General features: G+C 34.2%; 1 protein-coding gene across 3 annotated transcripts; it reads right to left on the reverse strand.

The window, feature by feature from the left end:
- Positions 1-4,486: 4,486 nt before the first annotated feature.
- Positions 4,487-10,201, reverse strand: LOC118049400 (U-box domain-containing protein 3). 3 transcript variants are annotated; one of them, XM_035059397.2, is made up of 5 exons: positions 9,909-10,196; positions 7,877-8,159; positions 7,320-7,436; positions 5,211-7,106; positions 4,487-4,916 (listed from the first exon to the last, which is right to left on the reverse strand). In XM_035059397.2, exons 2-5 carry the CDS (start codon positions 8,150-8,152, stop codon positions 4,851-4,853), a joined length of 2,355 nt encoding a protein of 784 aa, XP_034915288.1. In that variant the 5' UTR covers positions 8,153-8,159; positions 9,909-10,196; the 3' UTR covers positions 4,487-4,850. The 3 variants fall into 3 exon arrangements, with proteins under 3 accessions (XP_034915288.1, XP_034915285.1, XP_073263761.1); XM_035059394.2 differs by having other exon boundaries at positions 7,877-8,156; positions 9,909-10,195; XM_073407660.1 differs by lacking the exon at positions 4,487-4,916 and adding an exon at positions 4,923-5,060 and having other exon boundaries at positions 7,877-8,156; positions 9,909-10,201.
- Between the last annotated feature and the right edge of the window lie 2,747 nt (positions 10,202-12,948).

The following is a 12,948-nucleotide window of genomic DNA, read 5'->3' on the forward strand; positions in this document are numbered from 1 at the left end:
TCGAGTATATCAATTGAAATGAACAAAAAAATTTGATCATGATAGACTGCACAAAAAAAAAAAAGGTTGATGAATATTATGAAAAGATTTCTAAATTCTTATTTGATAAAAAACTAAAAACTAAATGGAATTTAGTAAAATATTTTTTAAACTAATCTAATAATATATAGAAAAAATACCAATTAACAAAATATTGAAGGATAAAATTAAAAAAAAAACTAATTACAAAAAAAAAAGATAAAAAATGATATGGATCAACTCAAGCACATCAGAATGATATATCCACTTAGAAAGCAAATAAGATTTTTTTTTCTACTAAGCCTAATCTCCAGTCAACTCAATGTCAAAGAATAAAATTAAAAAAAAAAAATTAAAAAACACAAAAAACAATTTAAATCAATTCAAATTAACCTATTAAACATGCAATTCAAGTCATGATATAAGATAACATAATAAAAAACTAATTAAAGAAAAATATTCAATTTTTCCCAACCATCATGTAAGAATAAAATTGAAAATAAAATTAAGTTAACAAAAAAGATAAAAAAAAATTAATTCAAGTAATTTTGAGTCAAAATACAAAATTTATAATCTATTTAATAAGATTGATATAATTTCATAAAAAAAAAATCATAATATAATATAAAAGATGATTTTTTTTTTATTTTGTTAAAAATAAGAATCGGTAAAATAAATAAAAAATAAAAACACTTGATTACTTGTGTATTAATTCAAATCTTGACCTGTTCAATTGTTCCTGTCACCATCATGTTTGATAGCTATCCCATCGCATGATGTTAAATCTAGGAATCATTTGGACCCTGCGATTGCTATTATCAACAGTATCGTCAGTTTTATCATCAAGATGATTCAAATTCCAGTCGTTTTCATAATTTAGCTGTTCATCATCACCGAAGAAAAACTTGGTCGCTTGTTTGGAAAAAGAAGAAGAAGTATATCTAGAATCACGTGGCCTGATCCCAAGTCGGCGTTCTCCTTGCTTGAATCAAGGAAAGCTACCCCGTGACCAAGCTAATTTCATATTGTTCATTACAGGACAGAAATGGGTAACAATGGCACTGGATGATTGATGCCTGAGGTCTTGATAAATCGTTTGTTTATTTATTATATTTGAATCATGTTCATAATCTAATATATATATGTATATAATTCTTGATTCTTATCTTGAACAGAGATAAGAAAGGTCTTCAAATTAGAATTAAAAAAGATGTATTTTGTAGTTAATTTTGGAATTTTATTTTAATTTTTTGATTTTCATGTTATTTTTTATCCGAATCATTGTCATTGTCGTCATAATTTTTGTTTTGTAAACATCAATTTAAATCCTATTTAAATTATAGTGATTCCTATCTCGAGTATAAATTATTAAAATAAAATTATTGTATCATCTTTCTTTACTAGTTTTTATAAATTTGGCTGAGTATTATGATCTGTTTGTTTTTATATTTTAAAAATATTTTTAAAAAAATTTAAATTTTTTTATTAATTTCAAATTAATATGTTTTAAGTATTTTTAAATTATTTTGATGTATTAATATAAAAAATAATTTAAAAAAATAAAAACATATTATTAATATATATTTTACCATAAAAAATTATTTAAAAAACAATCACAACAATATTACCAAACAAATTTAAATGATCTCAATAATTAATTAGATTAGATTAGAGACAATTGTGACTGTGAAGGTCCCGATCTGACATCACAAGAGTGGCCTACTGAATTGGTGAGCAGACTGGGGAAATTAAAATGCTGTGGTGCTGCTGGTAGGGGCCAACCAAGAGTTCATCATCTGCTCGGCTCCATCACACAGACAACTGGTTCTATTTCACCTCTGGCCCTGCCCTATCTTCCTTTTCCATATCAGTTTTCTCTCTGGAAAATCTGATGACGACGGTGGATTGGATTTCTTGAAGAATACATAAAATGTTACAGGGATCATATAAACCCTAACGCTCTTTTTAAACCACTGACTTCTGGCTAGCTAGCTGGTCTGATGATAGTTACTGCTTGAAAGTCTAACTTGATAGCTTTTTGGTGACTGTTTTTTATTTTAAAATATTTTTTTAAATATAATTTTAATATAGTACATTAAAATAATTTAAAATAAAAAATTTAAAATAAAAAAATCAAGACTTTAAAATACTTGATGCGTACACTTAAATTGGGTTAGGTGCGATTTCCCACCTTCCTGCAAACTGGTAAACATGTGGGCTGCAAGGCAGGTCGAAAGAGAAAACTGGACAATAAAGTTGAAAATAACTTGATGGCGCATCTTTGCCTAACTTTTGTGGTTAAATATTCCATCGAGGGAACAAATACGAGCGTGCAACCAGCCTTGAATACATTAGATTAGGCAACTTCATGTGGCCTGTGTTGCTAATATAAGTTTTTTTTTAATTAAAAATATGTTTTTTATATTTTTTTATTTTTAATTTCAAGACAATAAAATTATTGAAAAGTATTAATTTGATGTTTTCTAAAGAAAAAATAATTTTAAATTTTTTTTGAAAAGCAAAGGGTAACATAGTGTTAAATTGATATACTTGGTATGGAGTTAAAAAAAATAAAGAGGTATTATGCAAATAGTTTATCACAACATAAATTATTATTATAAGAAAATATTTTTTAAATGGGTAGAAAATGATTATTTAAGATGTTTAGGGTTTTGATAAATTGAAAAACTAAATGTTAATAGAAGAAGAGAAAATAATTAAATTATTAGTCATGATTGGTGAGAGATAAATAAAATCTTGTCTGTCTTATGTGTTTGGAGGTTAAATTTTACTTGTTCATTGTTGTTGGAGGATAAAATTTCCCTTCATAGGGAGATAATTTTGCAATTCTCTCTTTTCAATAATAATTGCTATTTTTTTTTTTTTTCTCTTTCCACCCACAATTGTCATCCCAGGAGCATCAATTCAAGGTAAATATTTATTCACTTAAAATCCAATCCTTCTCATAAAATGAAAAAAATAACCTTAATTCCTCTAAGGATAATTTTTTACCCTCCATTATCTTCATACATATATACCAACCATATTGTGTTTGAGGAGAGGTAAAATAATAAGAGGGAACTATTACAAAATTAAATTTTAAAGGTGTAAAAATTAGTTTTTAAATACATTTGATATTGTTTTAGAAAAGAGTGATAGATAGTTAAAATATTAGTAGTGAATTGAAGGAAAATAAAAGATTATTTTAGTGTGTATTTGAAGATAAAAAAAGAGATTATGAGAATAAATTAAAAGAATCAGGAGTTAAATTTAGAGAGTAAAACTCAACATCATTTCTAGTTATTTTAAGAATAAAATTAACATCTAACCATTTAATAGATGGTCTAATTATAAAAACCTGGGATAAAAAAATTTACTTCTCTTATAATATCAGGTTTAAGTCGCATGGTTATTAATATTAATAACTATTATAGATTTATTTAGTTATTAATTTTAAAACTTAAAAAAATTAATCAAATACATACAAGTTAATACAAAAATAGTATAAATTTAACACATTAAAAAGTTCCTCTAATCTACATCCTTGAGATTTTACAAGACTAAAATTTACATAATCACGAAGCATACCAAGGAAAAAGAGCGGGAGAGGGAAAGCAAGAGGTGATTGACGAACAGTGCACTATTTGGACTTTGGTGAGAGGTATTATCGTACGCGAAAAGTAAAACCTTGAAGATGGAGCCTGGGCCCATTCAGCTTTTTTTTCTACTTTTAAGTATGTTTTTTTATTAAGAAATATATTAAAATAATATTTTTATTTTTTAAAAAATTCCTTTTCTTAAAAAACAAACACACCATACCAAGATGCCACTGTCCTCGACCAAAAAAACATTTTAAAAAAGGGATTTTGATAGCTTGGAAAACCAATCATGGATGCCAATATTCCTCGAGAAATTGTTCTTGTTGTTGTGATGCCAAATTTGGTGTGTTTTGAAACAAGTCTTGCAGCCCTACGAGGGCTCCATACAACTGGTGAGAACAGTGGCCTCCTTTTGGACTGATTCTTGAGAGGGATTCATTTTTCTCTCCCATGTTCTCTGATAATTTTCTGAGAAATGAGAGCATCTTTCAAGGGCTGTCATCAATATCAATCTCTCTGTTTTGGAGGTAAGAGAAAAATGGGAAGAGAGCAAAAGGCGTGCACAAGAAATCAACAACAGCCAGAAAGCAGTCACATGGAGAAGAAAGCCTCCAACAGGTTATTACTTCCCAGCACCGAGGAGCAGCACCTTTGCTACTGAATTAACAAGCATGTTTCTGCTAATCTGCAGCCAACACCAAATCGCAGATGGACGTCGTTTTCCAGCTGTTTTTCATATTTCAATATCCACATGCATCAAGAATGCAGGCACCGGATACTGATGCAGTGCCTCCTAGTCAACTACTTGCACGATAACATATTAGTTAATCCATCAAAATCAAAAATCAGATATTTTTCTGTCAATCAAATGGCCTCAATATCCTCTGTTTCCATTATATAGCAGCAGACTGCATGAGTTAATAACATATATACAAGATATGTACATTATGAATTACTTAATCAATTACAAAATCAAAGAAAATGAAGAAATTTTCTTCCAGTGACTGCACACACAGAATACTATGGCAAGCTATATTCCTGGGAAAACTAATCCTAACCGACACGCTAACACTCCTCTCTTTCCTGCTGAAAATAAATCACGACTCCCAGGGAAATAAATATGGCTGAAGCCTTAGAGACATGGAAGATTATTTCCCAAGGATCATCTTCATGCAGAAAAATACACGGGGCAGAATATATATATATATTAAAAAAATCTAACAAAATTTGTCTCTATGATCTACCCTTTCCCGCGGATGCTTCTCTCTGACTACGGAAGTGACTGAGAAGTTGCTGTGCCTACATAACACATGCAAACACATATATCATCTAACACATCTATCCATCATCATCATTAAATATCCAAAAACTTCTTGGCCTTCATTACCCTATAGTTGAAATAAAAGCAATGACGTCCTTTCTGGATCAAAATAACAGAATATCCTACATAATATGAAGGAAGGGAGAGCACTTGTGATTTTACCACAAGGGAACATGACCATAATCATCCCGTCATGCTTCGTTTCCTTACGGGCAAAAGGCACCAAGGTGCAGAGTACAAACAAGAAGGAAAAGATGAGATTAGCTGCATACCTTTTCCTTCGCTCTTGGGGTGCCTGATTGGGACAACGCAACAAGTGGAGGAACAGCACCTTCTTGCAAAACAAGGGTACAAAACTTGGGACTATTAAGGCACAGTTGCATCAGTATGGAGGCAGCATTCTCCTTTCCTCTTTGAGATCCTGATTCAACAACCTCAACCAGCAATGGAATGCCTCCTGCTTTTGCAATGGCCAAGCGCCCTTCCCCAATTGTTGACAAGTTTGCAAGAAGAGCGACTGCCTTGTCAACCATCCCAGTGACAGGATCCATCAACTCAACAAGATACTTCACAGCTCCAGCTTGAACTATACGAGCCTTGTTTTCATGAAAGATCGAAAGGTTAAACAAGGTAGTGGCTGCATCCTTTTTTCCTCTTAAAGTCCCAGAGCTAAGAAGATCCACCAAGGCTCTGACTGCACCAGAACGGCCTATTTTGGCTTTGTATTCTTCTAAAACAGAGAGGCTAAATAGAGCGGCTGCAGAATTCTCTCTGGCACCATCATTTCCTGATCTTAAAACATGAATAATTGGTTCTATTGCTCCTGCTTCTGCAATAATGGCTTTGTTCTCTTCATTGATTGAGAGGTTTAACAAGGCTGTGACAGCGTGCTCCTGGGTTAGCTTCACTTCTGAGGACAGCAGTGAAAGTAATGGTCTTATAGCACCAGAATGGCCTATAATGATGCGATTCTCCATGTCATGCTTTGCTAGGAGCCGTAGTTCTTCAGCAGCTTTAGTCTGTACTTCATTTGATAGGCTTTTAAGCCCTTCAACCAACTTCTTGACTTGCGAAGTCTTAGTTAGATCATGAGATCCTGAGTCAGAAAACTGAAGGGAGTTTGTTCTGCTACAGTTATGGCTTCCATTGCTGGCCATATCTACTTGTGTTTTAGGACTGTGAAATTGCATTCCTGATGAGCAGGGAGACGATTCCTTTATGCTATTTGAAGGAGAAGCAGCAGGGCATTCAGATGTTATCTCTCCTGACAAGTCATTCACATTGTCATGCTTGGTTGATAGCTTCAACATCTCATCTGATACTGGAGGCACATATTCAATACTGGAAATGGCACTTGAGGTCGATTCACTCCTGCTATGTATATATGAATGTCCATGGGATGGGTGTTCAAAGCTTTCAGTCCCCATGACATTATAACGATTAAATTCTTCACCACTTAACCTGGATGAAACACCAATCACCTGTTTCTCAAATCCATTTCCAACATCAACGGATGATCTTGATGTAGAATTGCTTCTGTGCAAAGAGCAACGGTTACGAAAACTATCCAAGTGCAATAAATCATGATGTGATGAGGCTAAGACATGATTATTGCAGTCAGAGTGGCTTGAAACTCTTACATTGTTTTCCTCACACCAATTTGCTATCATGGCTTTGACAGTGTAATTGGGAATAAGATTTGTATGAGAAAGTGTTTGACGGGAACTAGGGCAAAAGGTCAGCCCATGATCAAGCCACGTTTGGATGGACACCCTATCATAAGTTTGACCAGAAGCCACAATCACGGGATCTAGCATGAGCTCTAATGATAACGGACAACGAAAGTATGGAGGGATTGGGGCACCACTCTTTGGATCATGGCTCTCAACTTTAAGCAACCAACTACGTATCTGATAGATGAGATCCACAATTTGGTCGATTTGATACAAGTACCCTTCTGCTTTATTGATATGAACATTTTTCCTCTCCTTTTCCACTGCCACACTTTCTTTCAGGAGTTCTTGATTTGATGTTAAACCAAATGTCTCGATAAGTTTCATAAGATGATCAGTGCAAGGAACACCATCATCTTTTAGACTTCTCAGAGCCTCTTCTATAATCTCTGTTATTGTTTCATGCTTCAAACCTTGAAGTTCCTGCATACAGTGCTGGAAACATTCTACCAGAAGTCAGTCTCACACTGAATATTTGCATCTAAACAACTAGAGCATAATGGTTAGTTCAATCTAGATTAAACTACATCAAGAAAAGACATAAAGTTTTAAAAAATATAAAAGAATGAATTAAAGAGGTCAGTCACTGGGAACTGTTAAGTTACAAAGAAAACAGAATGAAAGAAACAAAATTTCAAACTTTCACACCTGAACAATAGTTGAACTTGAAGTGGTTGGAGAACCCTGCAACAATCTACATAATACTTGACAAATCTCCAGGGCAGAGCTCTGGATTTTCTTCAATAGGGCTTCACTTTGCTGGACCTATACAGAGAAAAATCCTATTAAGAGTTTGAATCTCAATCATCTCCAGCCATCCCAAATCAGAGATCATGTGTTCGAAAATCCTAAACAGCTACATTAAATTGCCAAGGAAAAAGGAAGGGAAAAACAAAGGAAAATTAGAGATCCCCAAACAGTTTCAGGTTGCATTTATTCTTTCAACTTGCAATCCTCACATGATCTTATAGAATTCATTTATGTTGGTTTCTTTGGCACGGGTTAGAAAGAAAATTTCAGACTGACAGTACATCTACTAACAGAAGACTATTTTTGTATATTCTTTCAACAAAATATATGAGCTTCAAGATGGAAAAACCACCACATAGTGATAAAGAGGACAATATTTTGAACTCCGTTCAAAAGCATTACACATTGTATATCTGATCCCACTAAACACAAACAAGCTGTTAAGAATTACTCACACTGCAAATCCTGCTCATCTGTGGACACCACTTCTCCATAAATTCTCGAGCCTCATTAACAGCAGCATCGAGTTCTTCACACTCTCTACATAGGATTTCATTTGAAGATATGTTGTAATCATCAACTTCATCAAGCACTGGTTTCAAATGCGTTAACATTATAACCATGATCTCGGAATCCTTTTGAATAGGCATATACTTCTTTGTCTGACATGAAACGAGATGCATGAATCGAGAAATACTGTTGATAAGACATCTTACAGATGACGTTTCCATTGACCTGCTTTACATAAGGCATAACAAGGAGATTGTTGCATTAAAACAAAAGAAGAAGAAAAAAGACTTTTTAATGCAAAAGGAGTTTTCAATGAGAATAGTGTCAAAGCCTGTTACTTTATGACAGCAATGATGGGTTTGTGGTTCTCGATCACAAGTTTTTTCATGTAATGTTAACAGGATTTCACACATCAAGACTTATGTTCTTCATTTTACGAACAGACAAAAAGGTTGATCCAGAAAACACTAAATTTATACAATTCTCTTATCATGTAGACATGTAAATGCCAAGGATGAACGGGCATTTGACGATCAAACATGCATATAAATACAAAAATTATAAACAGCTGGTCCCTAAGGAAGCTCCCCCATCAATATTTGATTGATAATTAATTATCATGTGTGAGCCTAATCAACTAGCCAAGCCTGACAGCAAACTCCACACGCACACAATCAACAAGGTCAGTAAATCTACAAGGTGCAGCACTACCATGATGCTCGTACCCAAATCAATGAAATGCTTTCCCTCCCAATAAATCTTAAGAAGTTCTACACTCGGTCGCGGCATTTGACGCACTCTGTTTCCACTTGCCACAAGAGCTCCTATACTAGGCGCCACGACAGTGCGCACTCAAGTTATCCCATGGGGTCTAAGAAGTGGCATCATTAAACACAATGGAAAGCTACCTCAAAACTCAACCCATGTAAGAAAATCCCCTTCTACAGTGTTGGGCACACTGTAGCTTGCTGCTTCCTTGAATACAGGGATTTTCCACGGGAACAACAGGATATATAATTTCACAAGTTGCTGAATGACCAGAGAACAATCAGCAAGCAAATTATTGGTAAATAAACAGTATTTATGTCATCTAATGCTGCAATAAAAGAAAGATGAGCCTTTCAACAAATGTTTTAAAATTATGCAAAAAAGTCATTTGCTTGAATTTACTATGGCTTAGACACAAGTAAGGCCTTGCCTCTAGAGAACAGAAGGTACTTGGTCAATTTATTATTATTATTAATTTTTTTTGTAATTTCTTTTTTCATAATAAGGTGATATCAATTTTATCATATCTAAACAAAGAAAAAAAAAATCTTGACTATTCGTCAAAGCCAGTCTATCTAAGACTATTTCCCTGATTGCCATCAATAAAACAAAAGGTGGAATTCCATTGATAGCTTTTATATGATGACTATCATTTTCACTATACATTTGGTTGCTAATAAAGCCAGAAGAATTAAAATTTAAAATCTTTGATCTCTGTAAATTCAACATAAAAAAAAAAAAAAAAAAAACAAGATAGTCAATTGCTTATAATCTCATAAAACACCATTGATGAAGTAAAACAGAACTGATCACTCTAAATTCAAGATAGAACAACAGGAACCTAATCATACAGGCATCATGTGGCCAAGAAGAACGGGAGTCCCATTCACTTCTGGAAATCAAAACAACATAAGATCCACAGTTACTCTTTGCTTCTCAGCTTCCTCAGCAACCTAATATATCTAGCCTCAAATTGCCTAAGAACAGAACCATAAAACCAACCCAGCAAAAAAATATCAACCCAAAAATACCACCCACTTGTTATATCATAATTTCCAAGAATTTCACACAGCAGCCCGCAAGAACACCAAAGCCTGAATTCAGAAACAGAGAACGACTGATCAAGGCAATACTTCCAAAGAGCACAAATTGTACACGAAAAAGTAACATTTCTTGAGCATTACCAAAACCTTGTGATCAAAAGAATACCTTTATAATCTATATGAGGGGCTCAAGCTGGTGAATTAAGGCATAAAAATCAGATCTTGATGGACATAGACGTGTAACTTGTACAGAAGTTACCAAAGATTCATGCTTTATGCCATGAAAAATCAGTGCGGGTAGAGAACTGATGCCCAGCTCTCATGACAAAGCTGCATGAGAAAGAGATTGTGAATAAAAATTGAGGGAAAATAAAAGAAAAGGGTTAAAAAATTGTGGGACCCTTTGTGTTTCTATTATTACTTGAAGGGGCCCTTTATGAATGGTTGCGGATTTGTTGGGTTTTGTGGGGGAAGAAAAATTAATTAAGAATCATGAGGAACAGTGGAGAGAGGGGGGTAGAATGAGATTAGTAGTAATGTAATCATGATTAGTTGAGGTTTATATTACATTAGGAGAAGGTCTATAAGGGAAAGTCAAGGTACCTTTTTCTTTTTATATATAATTTGCTGACGCCATGGCAGCAGCATCATTGGTATGCAAATGTTATTAAACCCGGTCTAACCCATCGGGTTAATTTATGAACTTGTTAAAGCCTGTCTTTAAAATACTCAGATAACTTGTAAACCAATTAAAATTTAGTTTGAATTTTTTTTTAAGTTATATTATTTTAATTAATCCGGTTTAAACCATCCAACATGTATGGATTAAACCGATAATAAACCCTTTGAATCTTCCATTAGTTTAATTCGCAAATTGTAAATATTAGTTTAACAAAATAAATCCCTTTACATGGTTATCAAAATTGGGATTTAAAAAATAAAAGAAAATGAAATCATAAAAACTATCTTTTAGGTTAAATTTTAACATCATCGCCGAGATCAGTAGTTGGATAAGAAAATCTCCTGCTGACCCACTCAACAAGTGACTTGTTGTCTCTTTTTACATTTTAGATGCTTACTCGAGTGAAGGAAAAAAATTAGGATTCATTTCAAATATCTTCATGGATTGTATATGTAAGCATGCCATCATCTCCGGAGAGCTACATGAATCCCGTGACTGGCAAAAATCCACTCTTTATCTGTTTAAATCCTCAAGAAAATCTGCTCTGAGAAATAGACTTGAGTTTTATGATCATCCATGCCCTCTCTGTGCCAATAAATCCGTTCTTAATAACAAAGAATCCATGAAACCTTGATGAAGCTGCAATGCTACCATGATAACAGGAAAACAGGCACGGGGAGGGGACTTGGGCAACTGTTCTGCTCTTGCTCATTACATCTTGAAGGTGACTCTGTCTGTATATTCAAGCACGACAACTTTCTTGTCCTGCCCTGTCTTAATTACAACGCACCTGCAGTTTACTTTCTGTCGCTTGAAGTGCTTTCACTAACAACTGCCAGCTATAATCTGTACCAGCTATGAACACTATTGGAGCAGGGGCCCAGGGGGATGCATCGTGACTTTTCACATCAAACCAGAGGCATATTTCCTTTCTATTACGTTTACAATAAAGCCATTAAAGTGTTGGTGTGACACCACAGAGAGTAAAAAAAGATGGCATCCAATACTAAAAATGTACATAGAAATAAGAAAAGAAAACCTCCAAAAGTGCTGAAGCTAACAAACGTGATATTAGACTGGGGGACTCTGTTTGGAAACTCTGTTTTCTGCCATTTAAACTCGCAACTCCTTTCTAGAAGAAAAACTACAAAATTTTCCAATGGTGGACAGTCATCCTTGAGAATTTGAGATTAGGGTAAAAGTCTACACTCATGATACTCGTTTATAGTACGGTGAGAAGTGGTTAAAATTACATTTTATATTGGTAATAATTTTTAAAATATTTGATTAATCAATATATATTATATAGTTCTGAATTGGTTATGAAAAACTCTTTTATTACCCAATTACAAAAAAATATAATTTATAACTTTTCTTGAATTTATATTTTTAAAAATCATAGCCATAAAAACTAACAACTATAAAAAAAAATTAAGGGAAGTTATGTTTATCTCGTAATTAGTTCTTCCTTGATTTTCTGAGATGATATATATATCTTCTTTTTATGGAAGTAAACTTTTTACCAAGCATTTCTACTTCTAAAAATTGATCGAAAACAGCACAAATTGACGAACCAAATTGTTGAACTCAAAAGGCTGCTTCTATTCTTTACCAAACTTTGGTCAACAATCCTATCAATTAAAAAACACACCTTGATCTCCTCCGTCCAAGCATTAATTTTTTATGTACCGACAAAACTATGTTTTCTGCCGTGTACGCTCTGTAAACTCTTTCAGGGGACATGTTCATCGAGGAATGGATGGTTCCCATGTGGGTTGATGGACATGGGAGATAGTGTTACGGTTCAAAAGGACTCGTACAGATCAGGAGTCTTCTCTCTACTCCATCCCTATTTCCACCGAGTTAAAGGTGCTGACTGCTGACAGTAAAATTTCCAACGCTTTGCTTTCTGTGGTGGGCTGGCAGGAGTACTCGTGTGAGTGTTCAAGCAAAAAGTAAGTGAATTTCAACTTTCGAGAAATGCTCGCTAACATGCATGGGGTTTTGATCAAGCAGGGAACACATGGCTTTGTTTTCGGAATGGTCCACATGTGTCCCTGTAGCTTCTTCACAAGTAGGATGCCAGATATCCTCAAGGAAAAAACTGCCGGTGGATTGTCTATACTCAAGGAAGGAATGATTCCTTGTGTCTTTTCAATTCTTTTAATTGCTTGCAAACCATCCTCCCTACCTTACCTCCTCCAACGAAACATGGAGCAGGAAATCTGGAAAAAGCAAAATATGGAGCCATCACTTGGTATACTTTTCGTGGAAAAATGAAACTTACCATAAAAGAAGCAAGAAACCAGCCAAAGAAGTAGGGATTAAGCTTTCGTGGCCTTCAGTTCCGATGTGAGGTGACATGCGATGGTTTGCTTGATGCCCCATATAGCATAAGTCTCCTTGTAATGCTGCTTCTTGCGTTCGTTAGCCACAAATGGTCCAATGAGAAACTTCAGAAAGCAGAGTTCGATCTTCGCAGTCCATACTGCACTTAGGTTTCTGTTGCATCTTTTTTCCAATT

Source organism: Populus alba, chromosome 2, assembly GCF_005239225.2.
Source record: "Populus alba chromosome 2, ASM523922v2, whole genome shotgun sequence".
In the NCBI taxonomy this organism is placed as follows: Eukaryota; Viridiplantae; Streptophyta; class Magnoliopsida; order Malpighiales; family Salicaceae; genus Populus; species Populus alba.

What these genes read in the sequence shown, in the direction of transcription:
- LOC118049400 (XM_035059397.2), bottom strand. Translation starts at nt 8,152, where the DNA reads ATGGAAACGTCATCTGTAAGATGTCTTATCAACAGTATTTCTCGATTC. An exon ending in AGATGAGCAGGATTTGCAGT is followed by an intron (nt 7,437 to 7,876) that starts GTGAGTAATTCT and finishes TTCTCTGTATAG; the next exon opens with GTCCAGCAAAGTGAAGCCCT. An exon ending in CCCCAAGAGCGAAGGAAAAG is followed by an intron (nt 4,917 to 5,210) that starts GTATGCAGCTAA and finishes TGTGTTATGTAG; the next exon opens with GCACAGCAACTTCTCAGTCA.